This window comes from Mobula birostris, chromosome 12 (assembly GCF_030028105.1).
Source record: "Mobula birostris isolate sMobBir1 chromosome 12, sMobBir1.hap1, whole genome shotgun sequence".
In the NCBI taxonomy this organism is placed as follows: domain Eukaryota; kingdom Metazoa; phylum Chordata; class Chondrichthyes; order Myliobatiformes; family Myliobatidae; genus Mobula; species Mobula birostris.
The window spans coordinates 93280012-93293853 of record NC_092381.1 but is presented as its reverse complement, the minus strand read 5'-3'; the positions used below and the strand labels follow the sequence as shown (position 1 = coordinate 93293853).

Sequence of the window (13842 nt, the reverse complement as noted above, 5' to 3'; positions counted from 1 at the left end):
AATACAGCTTAAAGTGTCAGAGCTTGGAGTTCAATTCCAGTATCTGCTGTAGGTAAGTTTGGACATTCCTTCCTGTATACATGTGGGTTTCCTCCTGGAGTCCAAAGACATCATTGGTTAATTGGCCCGAAACGTCAACTGTACCTCTTCCTAGAGATGCTGCCTGGCCTGCTGCGTTCACCAGCAACTTTGATGTGTGTTGCTTGAAATTCCAGCACCTGCAGAATTCCTCGTGTTTAGGTATCTCATTTGCTTCTTTGTCTATCACTCCTTATTTATACTTGTCTTGTTATAAATTGAATTAAGGATAGACATTGAGCACTGTCTAGCAAATGTTAGACAGATAGGAGTTGGGGTAGAATTGCGACGCATGATAAGAGTTCATTGGTAGTGTACTAAGAGCCTTGGCAACTTTTTTTCATCTAAAAAATCTATCTTATCACAGAGAGCTGTGAATCTCTTTCCTAGTGGTTATGGAGGTAAGATTACTACAGCTGCTTCAGAAACAATTTTCAAAGAATTACAGTATCAGGAAATTGAGGGCCATGGGAAACTGGTACAGAAGTTGAGGCCAGCATAGATCAGCCATGATCACATTGAATGGTGGGGCAGGCTTAGGAGCTAAGTCGCCTAGTTTTGCTGTTGCTCCAGGTTCCAGTATCTGCAGTCTCTTATAGCTCGAGATTTACCCTTAGTCTTTAAGATAAAAGAAAACCTGTGGTTAACCGAACCTTAAAGGAAGATTATGCTGGTAACAGTCAGTCAGTTGAAAGAGACACAGAATTGTATCTCTCGCCACAGATGCTGCCTGAGCATTGTTACATTTTCTGTATTGTTATTGCCGGGGGCTCATCTATTCCATCCTCGCACTACCCTTTCCATGGCCCGAGAAAGGCGCACAGAACGCGTGAGGGGGCTGTCCAGGCTGAGTTACCCTGGCCATTCGGTTCGCACTGGGAGAGCCAGAACACCATGGGTGCCGTTGAAGTAAAGCGGACAGGAACCGAAGCAAGCGGCACCACCACGCCGGCCTCCCCGGTTGACTGAGCGACACTTCCGGTCGCTGGCGTCACTACCGGAAAGGGTTTCTCTTTCCCTCCGGCTGTTCGGTCCCTGCAACTGGCTGAGCCGGCAAGATGAAGCCCGGCTCCCCGACCCAGGCGCGCAGAGGTGAGGACGGGCTGGAGGGTCACCGTCGGTGCCCGGGGCTGCCGTGACGTGACGTTAAGTGGAGGTGGATATGGAGTGGGTCGTGGGGGGAGAATGCAAATCAAACGCGGAAGTGGGCCTGCCGGCGAGACAGAGGGAGGGAGGGAGTGAGAGAAAAAGTAACTTGTTCGGTTGTTCCAGTGTACGTACATTGGATTAAGAGAGTTTGGTCTTATGCTCAAGTAGGGAGCTCCTAAAGTGGGGACAGCCAGAATGCTGAAATCTGTTTGTGGGAAAGCAAGCCCGTGTACTTTGTTCCATTCCACTCATCTCCTGACTCCCAACTTTTAAGATTACAAGCCCAATATGGGGACTTTTGCTCACTACCTGAGCTTAATGGTTGTGCTTGAACTGCACGAACAAAATCTCATTGCACAGTTAAGGAATACAACAGATGGATGGCGCAAAAACAAAATAGACAAGGATATAAGGAAGAGAGATGAGGCTATGCAGTCTCTTCAGAAGTGTTATTCAATAAAATGGTAGCTAATGTGATCTTAGCTCAACACGTTCCTGCCTGGTTCACCTAACCTTCGACAGTTGTGTTGTTCAAGCAACTTTTTATCTCATGCTTGAATATATTTAGAGATTTAGCTCTCTGGGTAGAAAATCCCAACGGTTAATGATTATCTGAGAAAAAGGTCCTTCTCATCCTTGTTTCACAGCCTGATAGCAAAACACCAATGCTCTTAAATGGAAAATCCTCCAAAAAGTAGTTACGGCCCAGTCTATCATGGGTAAAGCCCTCCCCACTGTTGCTCACATCTACACAAAGTGTTATCGCGAGAAAGCAGTATCCATCATCAGGGACCATCACCACCCAGGACAAGTTCTCATTGCATATAAATTCCCTTTCCTTGGAGCCTAAACCGATGTATTATCAGAAAATCTAGTATCAGTCTGTTCTACAGCTAGAGAGATTCAGTGTACAAGTAATGCGGGGGATCATCAGGAGTACAAGAGGTTTCTCTTTTAATGTTAACCTTTTGAAACTAATCAGCAAAACAAGATTTAAATCAGAACTGTGGCATTGGGACCAAGTCCAAGCCTTTGAAGTTTACAACAAGGTATTCTGTCATCCACGGTATCTGGAGATATTTATTTGGTGCAGTAATGTTACAACCACACCTCAACAGATCAGCAAAACAGTGTCAATACATTTTTACATAGGAAGAGGAATCTATGTCCAAAGTCCTTGAGCTAAAGTTATAACTGCTGCAGCAGGAATTGATTTAAAAACCAGAATTAAAAGAAAAAAAACTGGAAAGAGAGAAAGAATTTGTGTTTGTGGCAAAGCTAGTTTTTAGAAGGAAGTAGCAATGGTGAGCTGTGTACTTTTTGTGTGAGTGCCTTTCTATAAAACAGCTTGAAAGCCACCTTTCAGAGCTGAATGTCGACTATTTTACTGAAAAGCAAAACCTCCAGATTCAGGAAACCTGAAATAAAACAGAACATGCTGGGTGTACTCAACTGGCCAGATGGCATCTGCACTTCCACACTGGTATGGAAACACCAATGCCCTTGAACGGAAAATTTTACAAGAAGTAGTAAATAGAGCCTGGTCCTTCACGGGTAAAGCACTCCCCACCACTGTACATCTACACAGAGCGTCGTTGCATGAAAGCAGCATTCATCATCGGCGACCCCCACCACCCAGGTCATGCTCTCTTCTCACTGCTGCCATCAGGAAGAAGGTACAGGAGACTCAGAACTCAGCCACCAGGCTCTTGAACCAAAGTTGAACTCAACTTTACTTGTCCCATCATTGAAATGTTCTCACAACCTATGGACTTACTTTTAAGGACTGTTCATCTCATATTTTCAATATTTATTGGTTATTTATTTATTCTTTCTTTCTTTTTGTATTTGCACCGTTTGTTACCTTTTGGTTGAACAGCCAAGTTGGTGCGGTCTGTCATTGATGCTTTTATGGTTATTATTCTATTATGAGTTTATTGAGTATGCCCACAAGAAAATGAACCTCAGGGTTGTATCTGGTGACGTATATGTACTTTGATAATACATTTTCAGTGAAGTGTGTCGCTTGTGGCTATGGCAAACACAGTCCAAGGATGTGCTAGGGGCAGCCTAAAAGTGTCACTATGTTTCCAGTGCCAACATGGCGTGTCCACAATTTGCTAACCCTAATCTGTGCATTTTTTGGAATGTAGGAAGAAACTGGAGTGCCCAGAAGAAAGCCACAGGGAGAGTGTACAAATTCCTTACAGACAGTGGCTGGAATTACCGGGTCTTCACTATTCCCTCTGACCTGCCCCTCTCTGAGGCAGAATGTTCTGCCCTCAGTAAGACCTCACCTTTGTACCCCTGCACCCACAAAAAAGGCCTCCCCCCCCCAGCTTGCTCTAACTTGTCATCTTTTTTTCCGGTCCTGATGAAGGGTCTCGGCCCAAAACGTCGACTGTTTACTCTTTTCCATTGATGCTGCCTGGCCTGCTGAGTTCATCCAGCATTTTGTGTGTGAGGCTTGGAATCCCAGCATCTGCAGATCTTCTTGTTTTATTCGCACAATGTGGTTAGCCAGGAGGTCTCTGCCTGTTGCAAAATAGATCATGTTGTTGGTTTAAGTATTAATATTGGCCAGTGCAGAGAGTAGCCTTGTTTCTCTTCACATTAGTGGTGCTGATCATTTACAACACTATCCAGAATGCATGCTGTTGCTGTTTTTCTCATTCTTCCTGGAAACGGCTATTATGTGTCAATGTGAAGGCTTTTGCAAAAAGAATTTGGTTCGGTATACTTCTGAGTTGTGAGATTAAGAACTTAACTCCCGCTGAGATTTGAACAAATAGTGAAGTATAATATAATGGAGGTCGTACAGAGGTGGAGGTGGTACTTCTCAGATCAGAAATTGGACTGTCCATCAACTCCCACAAGAACCCGATAGATACTATAACAATTTGTCACGGGTAGATACTATACAATTTTAGGAATTCTGGGTTTGTAAGTGGAGGCATAGAATACAAAAAAACTAGGAATTTACAACCAGTTATGATCACAGTTGGGAAAAAAAGTGTGAAGACAGTGGAGAGGGCTCAGTAAAGGTTTCCTTGAAATTTCCTAAGGAAGAGAGAATTCAGTTAAAACTTTATACTAGCCTAGAGGTTTATAAAAATGTGAGGTGCATAGACGGTCTTTTTCTCAGGGTTCGGACAGTCTAAAAGTAGGGTGAAAAGGGAAAGGCTGAAGGGGATCTGAGGAGCAAGTTTTCCACACAGAGGATGTGAATGGAATGATCTATCACAGGAGGTAGTAGAAACAGCTACAGTTTGGGCAGGTGTAAGGATAGGAAGGGTTTTGAGGGCAAAACACAGGCAAGTGGGACTAGTTTAATTAGCATGGCAAGTTGAGCTGAAGGGCCTGTTTTTGTGCTGTAGAACTTCGACAGTACAACTCCAAAAGTATAGATCAGAGAATAGGAGGTTTTGGTTTATGAAGCAGAGAGGACTTAGAAGAAATTTATACTGGTGTGCAAATTTTTACCAATATTTCATTTTACATTATTGACATTAGCAGAGGAGTAAAACACCAGAAAACACATTTGAAATCAAGGGAAAATAAGCCCTGGTTATTATGAATGTGAAGTTTAGTGTGAAGAAATGTGGTGTCTTGTTTAGATAGAAAGCTAAAGCAAAATAATGTAGAATAAAAGGTACCTCTTAAAAGAAGAACTGAAAAAAATGTAGGGACTTTGAAAGCTCAATGTAAATTTATTATCAAAATACATATATATCACCATATACAACCCTGAGATTCATTTTCTTGTGGGCATACTCAGTAGATCCAAGAAACATAGTAAAATCAATGAAGGACTGTACCAACAAGGCAGATAAACAACCAATGTCCAGAAGACAACAAACTAAAGAAAATAATAATAAATAAGCAATAATTATTGAACTGTCCATAAATCAATTTCTCAGTAAGTCAGAAACTTGCACCTTCTATTTCTCCCTATATCGTATCATTTTACATTTGCGAACTATCATTTTTTTTTTAGTTCCAATGAACCTTAACTATCCATAATTAAAGTAATGAAATGTCTGCTGTATCCAGTCATAAATGAAAACCTTGAAACATGTTCGTTCATTCATAATCTGGATTCCCCTTATATATTTATTTTTGTTAACAGTTTAATCTGCTCATTTTGTTCAACTTTATTTTGTTGTTGTGGGTCGGAGGAGAAATTCAGTTCTCTATGACTCCATTTCTCTGCAGGCTATTAACAGCCTTTAGATTTTAATGAATTTGTGTTTGTTCCCATGCTCTCTGTCAAAAGAAAGGTAATTTCTGAGCACTTCCTATGTCTTTCAGTAGTAATGTCTCCTTGAAGTCAGTTACAGCCATATCATTCCCTAGGGGGAAAAGATTCCCCCAAGTCTCTTGCCGTAGCACCTTCAGTCTCCAAAATATCAAATGATTGGCCTTCCATTCCTCATAGCACTTTTGGAGCTACCAAATTGTTTGATGATACACTTCAGACTGTCTTTGATGTTCATGGCTCCAGTAAAACTTTTCTTAATTTGGTCATTCTTCCTTCAGTTCAAGGAATATAGATTTGAATGATGGTGCCAAGAAGCTTGTTGGATTACAGAAATCTACCCCAGTTCTCCCCTATTTCCTCTGTCTCTGTTTCTAAGCCATAGAAAGACTTTGAGGACATATTCATCATTGAAATTGAAACCACATGTTCAGTTGTCTCTTTTGCTCAACTCCCTGATCTTGTATACAAAGCCAAGTGTGGCCAAAGGTTCTTATTGCTCTCATCTGACTATAGCTTTAAGTTATCTCTTATCTGCCTTCATGCCCTCAACTGATTGTCCTTCCTTGTTAGGTTAATTTTCTGCTCTCTCAACCAACTTGTCATTAAATGTCCTTCTGTTACCATCACCAACCTCACTTCTACCCAATAAAACACCCTTTATTTCAGATGTTATTCACTCAACTCAAATACGTGGTCCTTATTCTTGCAAACCTTTGTCACGTTACCCATTCATGTTTTTTCTCATTGGCAAAGAAATGGGCTGTTCAGCCCACTGAATTCCAACTGACCATCAGCTACCTATTTATCTGAAATTTATATTAATCACATTTTCTATTCTCCCCACATTCTCCTCGACCCCGCTCGGGTTCTTGTTCTCACCAACTCACATGGAGTCACAGAATACTACAGCACAGAAGTAAGCCCTCCAGTCCACCTAGAGTGTGCCGAACTATTTGTCTGCCTAGTCCTGTTGTCCTGCACATGGTCCATAGCCCTCTCATCCATCTACTTATCCAAATTTGTCTTAACTGTTGAAATTGACCCCACATCCACCACTTCCTCTGGCAGCTGGTTCCACACTCTCACCACCTTCTAAGTAAAGAAGTTCCCTCTCATGTTTCCTTAAAACATTTCACCTTTCACCTTTAACCCATGACTTCTTGTTGTAGTCCCATTCAACCGCAGTGGAAAAAGCCTGGTTGTATTTATCTTATCTATACCCCTCATCATTTTGTATATGTTTTTCAAATCTCCCCTCAATCAGAATCAGGTTTATTATCACCGGCTTGTGTCGTGAAATTTGTTAACTTAGCAGCAGCAGTTCAATGCAATATATAATATAGAAGAAGAAGAAAAGAAAATAAATTTATTACAGTATACATTGAATAGATTAAAAATCATAAAAAGCAGAAAGAATATGTATTTTAAAAAAGTGAGGTAGTGTTCACTGGTTCAATGTTCATTTAGGAATCGGATGGCAGAGGGAAAGAAGTTGTTCCTGAATTGCTGAGTGTGTGCTTTCAGGCTTCTGTGCCTCCTACCTGATGATAACAGTGAGAAAAGAGTATGCCCTGGTTGCTGGGAGTCCTTAATAATGGACGCTGCCTTCCTGAGACATCTCTACTTGAAGATGTCCTGGGTACTTTGTAGGCTAGTACCCAAGATGGAGCCGACTAAGTTTACAACTCACTGTAGCTTTCAGTCCTGTGCAGTAGCCCCCCCCCCCCCCCAATTCCAGACAGTGATGCAGCCTGTCCAAATGCTCTCCACGGTACAGTACATCTATAGAAGTTTTTGAGTGTACTTGTTGACATGCCAAATCTCTTCAAATTCCTAACGAAGTATAGATGCTGTCTTGCCTTCTTTATAACCGCATTGATATGTTGGGACCAGGTTAGGTCCTCAGAGACCTTGACACCCAGGAACTTGAAACTGCTCACTCTCTCCAATTCTGATCCCTTTATGAGGATTGGTTCATGTTCCTTCGTCTTACCCTTCCTGAAGTCCACAATCAGCTCTTTTGTCTTACTGACGTTGAGTGCCAGGTTGTTACTGTGGCACCACTCCACTAGTTGGCATATCTCACTCCTCTATGCCCTCTCATCACCACCTGAGATTCAACCAACAATGGTTGTACCATCCCCAAATTTATAGATGGTATTTGAGCTATGCTTAGCCACACAGTTATGGGTATATAGAGAGTAGAGCAGTGGGCTAAGCACACACCGCTGAGGTGCACCAGTGTTGGTCATCAGTGAGGAGGAGATGTTATCACCAGTCTGCACAGATTGTGGTCTTCCCATTTGGAAGTCGAGGATCCAATTGCAGAGGGAGGTACAGAGGTCCAAGTTCTTCAAACTCTCAATCAGGATTGTGGGTTAGCTGGTGTTAAATGCTGAGCTATAGTTGATGAGCAGCTTCCTGACATAGGTGTTTGTATTGTCCAGGTGATCTAAGGCTGTGTGAAAAGCCTTTGAGATTACATCTGCCATTGACCTATTGTGGCGATAGGCAAATTGCATTGGGTCGAGGTTCTGTGTTCTATGTTCCAATGAATAAAGTCCAAACTTGTTCAACCTTTTGCTATAACTCAAGTCATCAAGTCCTGGCAACATACTTGTAAATTTTCTGTGCACTCCTTCAATCTTACATTTCTCCTGTAGGTCAGTGACCAAAACTGCACACAATACTCCAGATTAGGCCTCACCAGTGTCTTATACAATTTCAACATAACATCCCAACTCCTGACTTCAATACTTTGATTTATGAAGGCCAATATGCCAGTAGCTTTCTGAAATTGAAATGAACCCGCATAGTAAATGATATTTTAAAAAACATCCAAAGAACAGAAAATGATGTTCATACAAAGTGAATTGTGCCTTGAGAGACAGAACACTCCCTACCTGACATCCATCAGATGTCAAACATAACTAGTGAAACTAAGTCAAGTTATCATTTCGTTACGTCTTTGGCAAAAAAAAAGGACAGTCTTAGAGACATGTCTTGAAATAGTTTTACTGCACAGTCTTTAACCACTCTTGCTTCAAAAATGTCAGCCTTGATGATATACTTGCTTGTGCTAATGTCTGATAAGCAGAGTGGTGACACAGTGCTCACCCAGATTGACGATTGGGTGAGTTGCTTCTGAAGTGAGTTTGCTCTCTTAATACATCCTCCAACTCGCAGCAGTTCATCAGAGTCAAGAAAGGGACAGAGTTTAGTAGGGTAACGTTAGATTGTGAGAGGCTCCTGCTTGGTGCTGCCATGTACTTCCTCTGCATATACCTGCCTTTGAACAACGAGGATTCTAACCTTTGCCTGATTCAGTCGCTCCGCTCTGAGAGGTTGCTTACCTCCTTGTTGTTTCGGTCCCTGAATGTTGGTTAGAGAGGAATTGTTGGGGCAGGTGCAACACTTGTCACACTTGCAGGAATTGATTTAACAAGCAAGTCACACAGAGTGCGATCCCTACAGAAAGGAGAATGGGAGAGGAGAGGTAAGATGTGATCGGATCTTATTAGACATGGCAAAAGTTACAGAGAAAGATGTGTTCGATACAAAGGCTCATGGGGTGGTAGGTACGGGCAAGGGGAACACTGTTATGTTGGTGGGTGATTGTGTAAGGGCAGATGTGGGAAATGAAGGATATGCGGACAAGGGCTGTGCTGAGGGCAGAAACCCCTATTCTTTCAAAAAGAGGAGATTTTAGATAGAGCATGGAACATAGCGCAGTACAGGCCCTTCGGCCCATAATTTTGTGATGAAATTTGGACCTATTCTAAGATCCATTGTAGCTTTCCCTCAGTCCTAGCCCTCCATTTTTCTTTCATCCATGTGCCTTTCTCAAAGTCTTTTAAATATCCCTAATGTATCTCCCTTTACCACCAGCCCTGCAGCGCATTCCACCCACCACCACTCTTCATGTAAAAAGAAAAGCTACTTCTGACATCCCTTCTCCCTTATATATTTCTATAATCACTTTAAAATTATGCCTCTCTCGGATTAGCCATTTCTTCCCTGGGAAAAGTCTCTGGCTATCCACTCGATCTATGCCTCATATCATCTTGTATACCTCTATCAAGTTAACTCTCATCCTGCTCCACTCCAAAGAGGAAAGCCATAGCTCACTCAGTCTGCCCTCGTAAGATATAGTCATAGTCATATTTTATTAATCCCGGGGGAAATTGGTTTTCGTTACAGTTGCTCCATAAATAATAAATAGTAGTAGAACCTTAAATAGTTAAATAGTAATATGTAAATTATGCCAGTAAATTATGAAATAAGTCCAGGACCAGCCTTTGGCTCAGGATGTCTGACCCTCCAAGGGAGGAGTTGTAACGTTTGATGGCCACAGGCAGGAATGACTTCCTATGATGCTCTGTGTTGCATCTCGGTGGAATGAGTCTCTGGCTGAATGTACTCCTGTGCCCACCCAGTACATTATGTAGTGGATGGGAGACATTGACCAAGATGACATGCAACTTAGACAGCATCCTCTTTTCAGACACCACCATGAGAGAGTCCAGTTCCATCCCCACAACATCACTGGCCTTACGAATGGGTCTGTTGATTCTGTTGGTGTCTGCTACCCTCAACCTGCTGCCCCAGCACACAACAGCAAACATGATCGCACTGGCCACCACAGACTCGTAGAACATCCTTAGCATCGTCTGGCAGATGATAAAGGACCTCAGTCTCCTCAGGAAATAGAGACAGCTCTGGCCCTTCTTGTAGACAGCCTCAGTGTTCTTTGACCAGTCCAGTTTATTGTCAATTCGTATCCCCAGGTATTTGTAATCCTCCACCATGTCCACACTGACCCCCTGGATGGAAACAGGGGTCACCGGTACCTTAGCTCTCCTCAGGGCTACCACCAGCTCCTTAGTCTTTTTCACAGTAAGCTGCAGATAATTCTGCTCACACCATGTGACAAAGTTTCCTACTGTAGCCCTGTACTCAGCCTCATCTCCCTTGCTGATGCATCCAACTATGGCAGAGTCATCAGAAAACTTCTGAAGATGACAAGACTCTGTGCAGTAGTTGAAGTCCGAAGTGTAAATGGTGAAGAGAAAGGGAGACCAGACAGTCCCCTGTGGAGCCCCAGTGCTGCTGATCACTCTGTTGGACACACAGTGTTGCAAGCACACATGCTGTGGTCTGCCAGTCAGGTAATCAAGAATCCATGATACCAGGGAAGCATCCACCTGCATCGCTGTCAGCTTCTCCCCCAGCAGAGCAGGGCGGATGGTGTTGAACGCACTGGAGAAGTCAAAAAAACATGACCCTCAGTGCTCGCTGGCTTGTCCAGGTGGGCATAGACACGGTTCAGCAGGAAGACGATGGCATCCTCAACTCCTGGTCGGGGCTGGTAGGCGAACTGGAGGGGATCTAAGTGTGGCCTGACCATAGGCCGGAGCAGCTCCAGAACAAGTCTCTCCAGGGTCTTCATGATGTGGGAGATCAATGCCACTGGTCTGTAGTCATTGAGGCCGCTGGGGCGCGGCGTCTTCGGCACAGGGACGGGGCAGGACATCTTCCACAGTACAGGAACCCTCCGGAGTCTCAGGCTCAGGTTGAATACATGGTGAAGTACTCCACATATGCTGTGTAGTCCAGGCAGCATCCTGGTCAATTCCCTTTGCACCCTCTCTAAAGCTTCCAAATCTCCTTCCTATAATAAGATGACCAGAACTAAACACAATATTCCAAGTGTGGTCAAACTACAGTTTGATAGAGCTGCAACATTAGCTGGCAGCTATTGAATTCAGTGTCCCAACTCATAAAGGCTAACATACCGTATGCCTTCTTAACCACCCTATCAACTTGTGCAGTAACTTTGAGAGATCTATGGACATGGACCCCAAGATCCCTCTCTTCATCCAAACTGCTAAGAATTCTCCCAATAATGAGCTACTCTGCCTTCAAGTTCAAACTTTTCAAAGTGTATCACCTCACACTTCTCCAGACTGAACTCCATCTACCACTTCTCAGAGTTTAGCGTCACTAGCATATGTCGTGAAATTTGTAGTTTTGCAACAGCAATGCATTGCAATACACAATAAAAGTGAAAATGAAATTAGCTCTGGTGCCACCTCCTTGATGGTAGCAATGGGAAAAGCCCATGTCCTGGGTGATATAAGTCCTTAATGATGGGTGCCCCCCTTTTGAGGTACCACCGCCTTGAAGGTGTCCTTGATGTTGGTGCAAGTGCCCATGGTGGAGCTAGTTGAGTTTACAACTTTCTGCAGTGGCCCCTCCATACCAGACATTGATGCAACCAGTTAGAATGCTCTCCACGCTACATCTGCAGAAATTTGGAAGTGTCTTCAGAGATTAAGGGAGCTAGGGCTTTACTCTTTGGAGAGGAGGAGGATGAGAGGAGACATGATAGAGGTGTACAAGATAATAAGAGGAATAGATAGAGTGGATAGCCAGCACGTCTTCCCCGGGGCACCACTGCTCAATACAAGAGGACATGGCTTTAAGGTAAGGGGTGGGAAGTTCAAGGGGGATATTAGAGGAAGGTTTTTTACTCAGAGAGTGGTTGGTGCATGGAATGCACTGCCTGAGTCAGTGGTGGAGGCAGATACACTAGTGAAGTTTAAGAGACTACTAGATAGGTATATGGAGGAATCTAAGGTGGGGGCTTATATGGGAGGCAGGGTTTGAGGGTCGGCACAACATTGTGGGCCGAAGGGCCTGTACTGTGCTGTACTATTCTATGTTCTATGTATCTATTCCCCTCAAACTCCTAATGAAATATAGCAGCTGTCATGCCTTCTTTGTAGTTGCATCAATATGTTCAGCCCAGGATAGGTCCTCAGACATGTTGACACCTAGGAACTTGAAACTGCTCACCCTTTCCACTTCTGATCTCTCGATTAGCACTTGTATGTGTTCCCTCAGATTCCCCTTCCTGAAGTCTACAATCAATTCCTTTGTCTTACTGATGTTGAGTGCAATGTTATTGTTGTGACACCACTCAACCAGCTCATCTATCCTGCTACTGCACACCACCTGAAGCTCAGCTCAGCTCTGCATCCTGTGAATGCTGATATATTCTACAACAACCTTCTACACTATCCACAGCACCACCAATCTTTGTGTTATTACAACTTACTAAGCGACTTCTTCATCCAAATCATTTATAAAAAACACAGTGTAGAGGTCTCAGCACATATCCCTGTGGAACATCATTGGTCACTGATCTCCAGGCAAGATATGCTCTGTCTACAACCATGCTCTGCCTTTTGTGGGCAAGCCAATTCTGAATCCATGCAGCCAAGTTTCCCTGGATCCCATGCCTCCTAACTTTCTGAAAAAACCTATTCTAGGAAACCTTGTTACTTGCTTTACTAAAATCCATATACACTACATCCACTGCTCTATCTGAATCAATTTGTTTGATGACTTCTCAAAGAACTCAGGCTCATGAGGAACAACCTACCCCTCAAAAAGCCATGCTGACGATTCCTAATCAAGTTATGCTTTTCCAAATGCTCCTAAATCCTGTCTTCAAAAATTCTCTCCAATAGTTTGCCCACTACTCACTGGTCTATAATTCCCAGGATTATCCCTAAAACCTTACTTGAAGAAAGGAGTAACATTTTCCATCATCAATCTTTTGGTAATACTCATATGGCCACCAAGGATACAAAGATTATCACCATTGTTACAGCAATCTGTTCACTTGCTTCCCATAGTAACCTTTTGGTATATCATGTCCAACCGTGGGACTTGTATATTGTAATGATTTTCGGAGTTTCAGCATATCCTCCTTTTTTCACATCGAAGTGTTCCAGCGTATCATTCTGTTTTATGATTTTATCACATTTAACGAGTTTCTCTCACTAGTGAATACTGAAGCAAATGTCATTAAGGACCTCCTCTAACTTAAGGCACATTTCCTCTTTTATCCCTGATTGGTCCTACACTCACTCTAGTTATCCTTGTACTCTTCACGACTTGTGGAACACCTTAAGGTTTTCCTTAATCCTATTTGCCTTCTCATGTCCCCTTGAAGCTCTCCCTAAGTCCTCTCTTAAGCTTCTTCCTGGCTACTTTGTAATTCTCAAGAACCTTGTCTGATCCTTGCTTCTTAAACTTTAAGTAAGATTCTTTCTTCCTCTTGACAAGATGTTCCATCTTTCTTGTCAACCATGGTTCCTTCACCCTGCCATCCTTTCCCTGCCTCAATGAGTCAAACCTTTGCAGAACTCCATGCAAGTGCTTCCTAAGCATATTTCCTTTGTATATTTCCCTGAGTATATCTGTTCTCAATTTATGCTCCCAAATTCATTATAATTCCCTCTATTCCAATTAAATACTTTACCATACCATCTGCTCCTGACCCT

General features: G+C 42.9%; 1 protein-coding gene across 2 annotated transcripts in view; it reads left to right on the top strand.

Annotated features, from left to right (window-relative positions):
* Positions 1 to 1071: 1071 nt before the first annotated feature.
* LOC140206118 (torsin-1A-interacting protein 2-like) overlaps positions 1072 to 13842 on the top strand; it is a 30751-nt gene continuing 17980 nt past the window's right edge. Inside the window, exon 1 of one of the 2 annotated variants that reach the window (XM_072274303.1) lies at positions 1072 to 1170. In XM_072274303.1, coding sequence (XP_072130404.1) covers positions 1137 to 1170 — 34 coding nt within the window. In that variant the 5' untranslated portion in view covers positions 1072 to 1136. Of the gene's footprint in view, positions 1235 to 13842 lie in introns of both variants that reach the window. The other variant, XM_072274304.1, reaches the window with a different exon arrangement.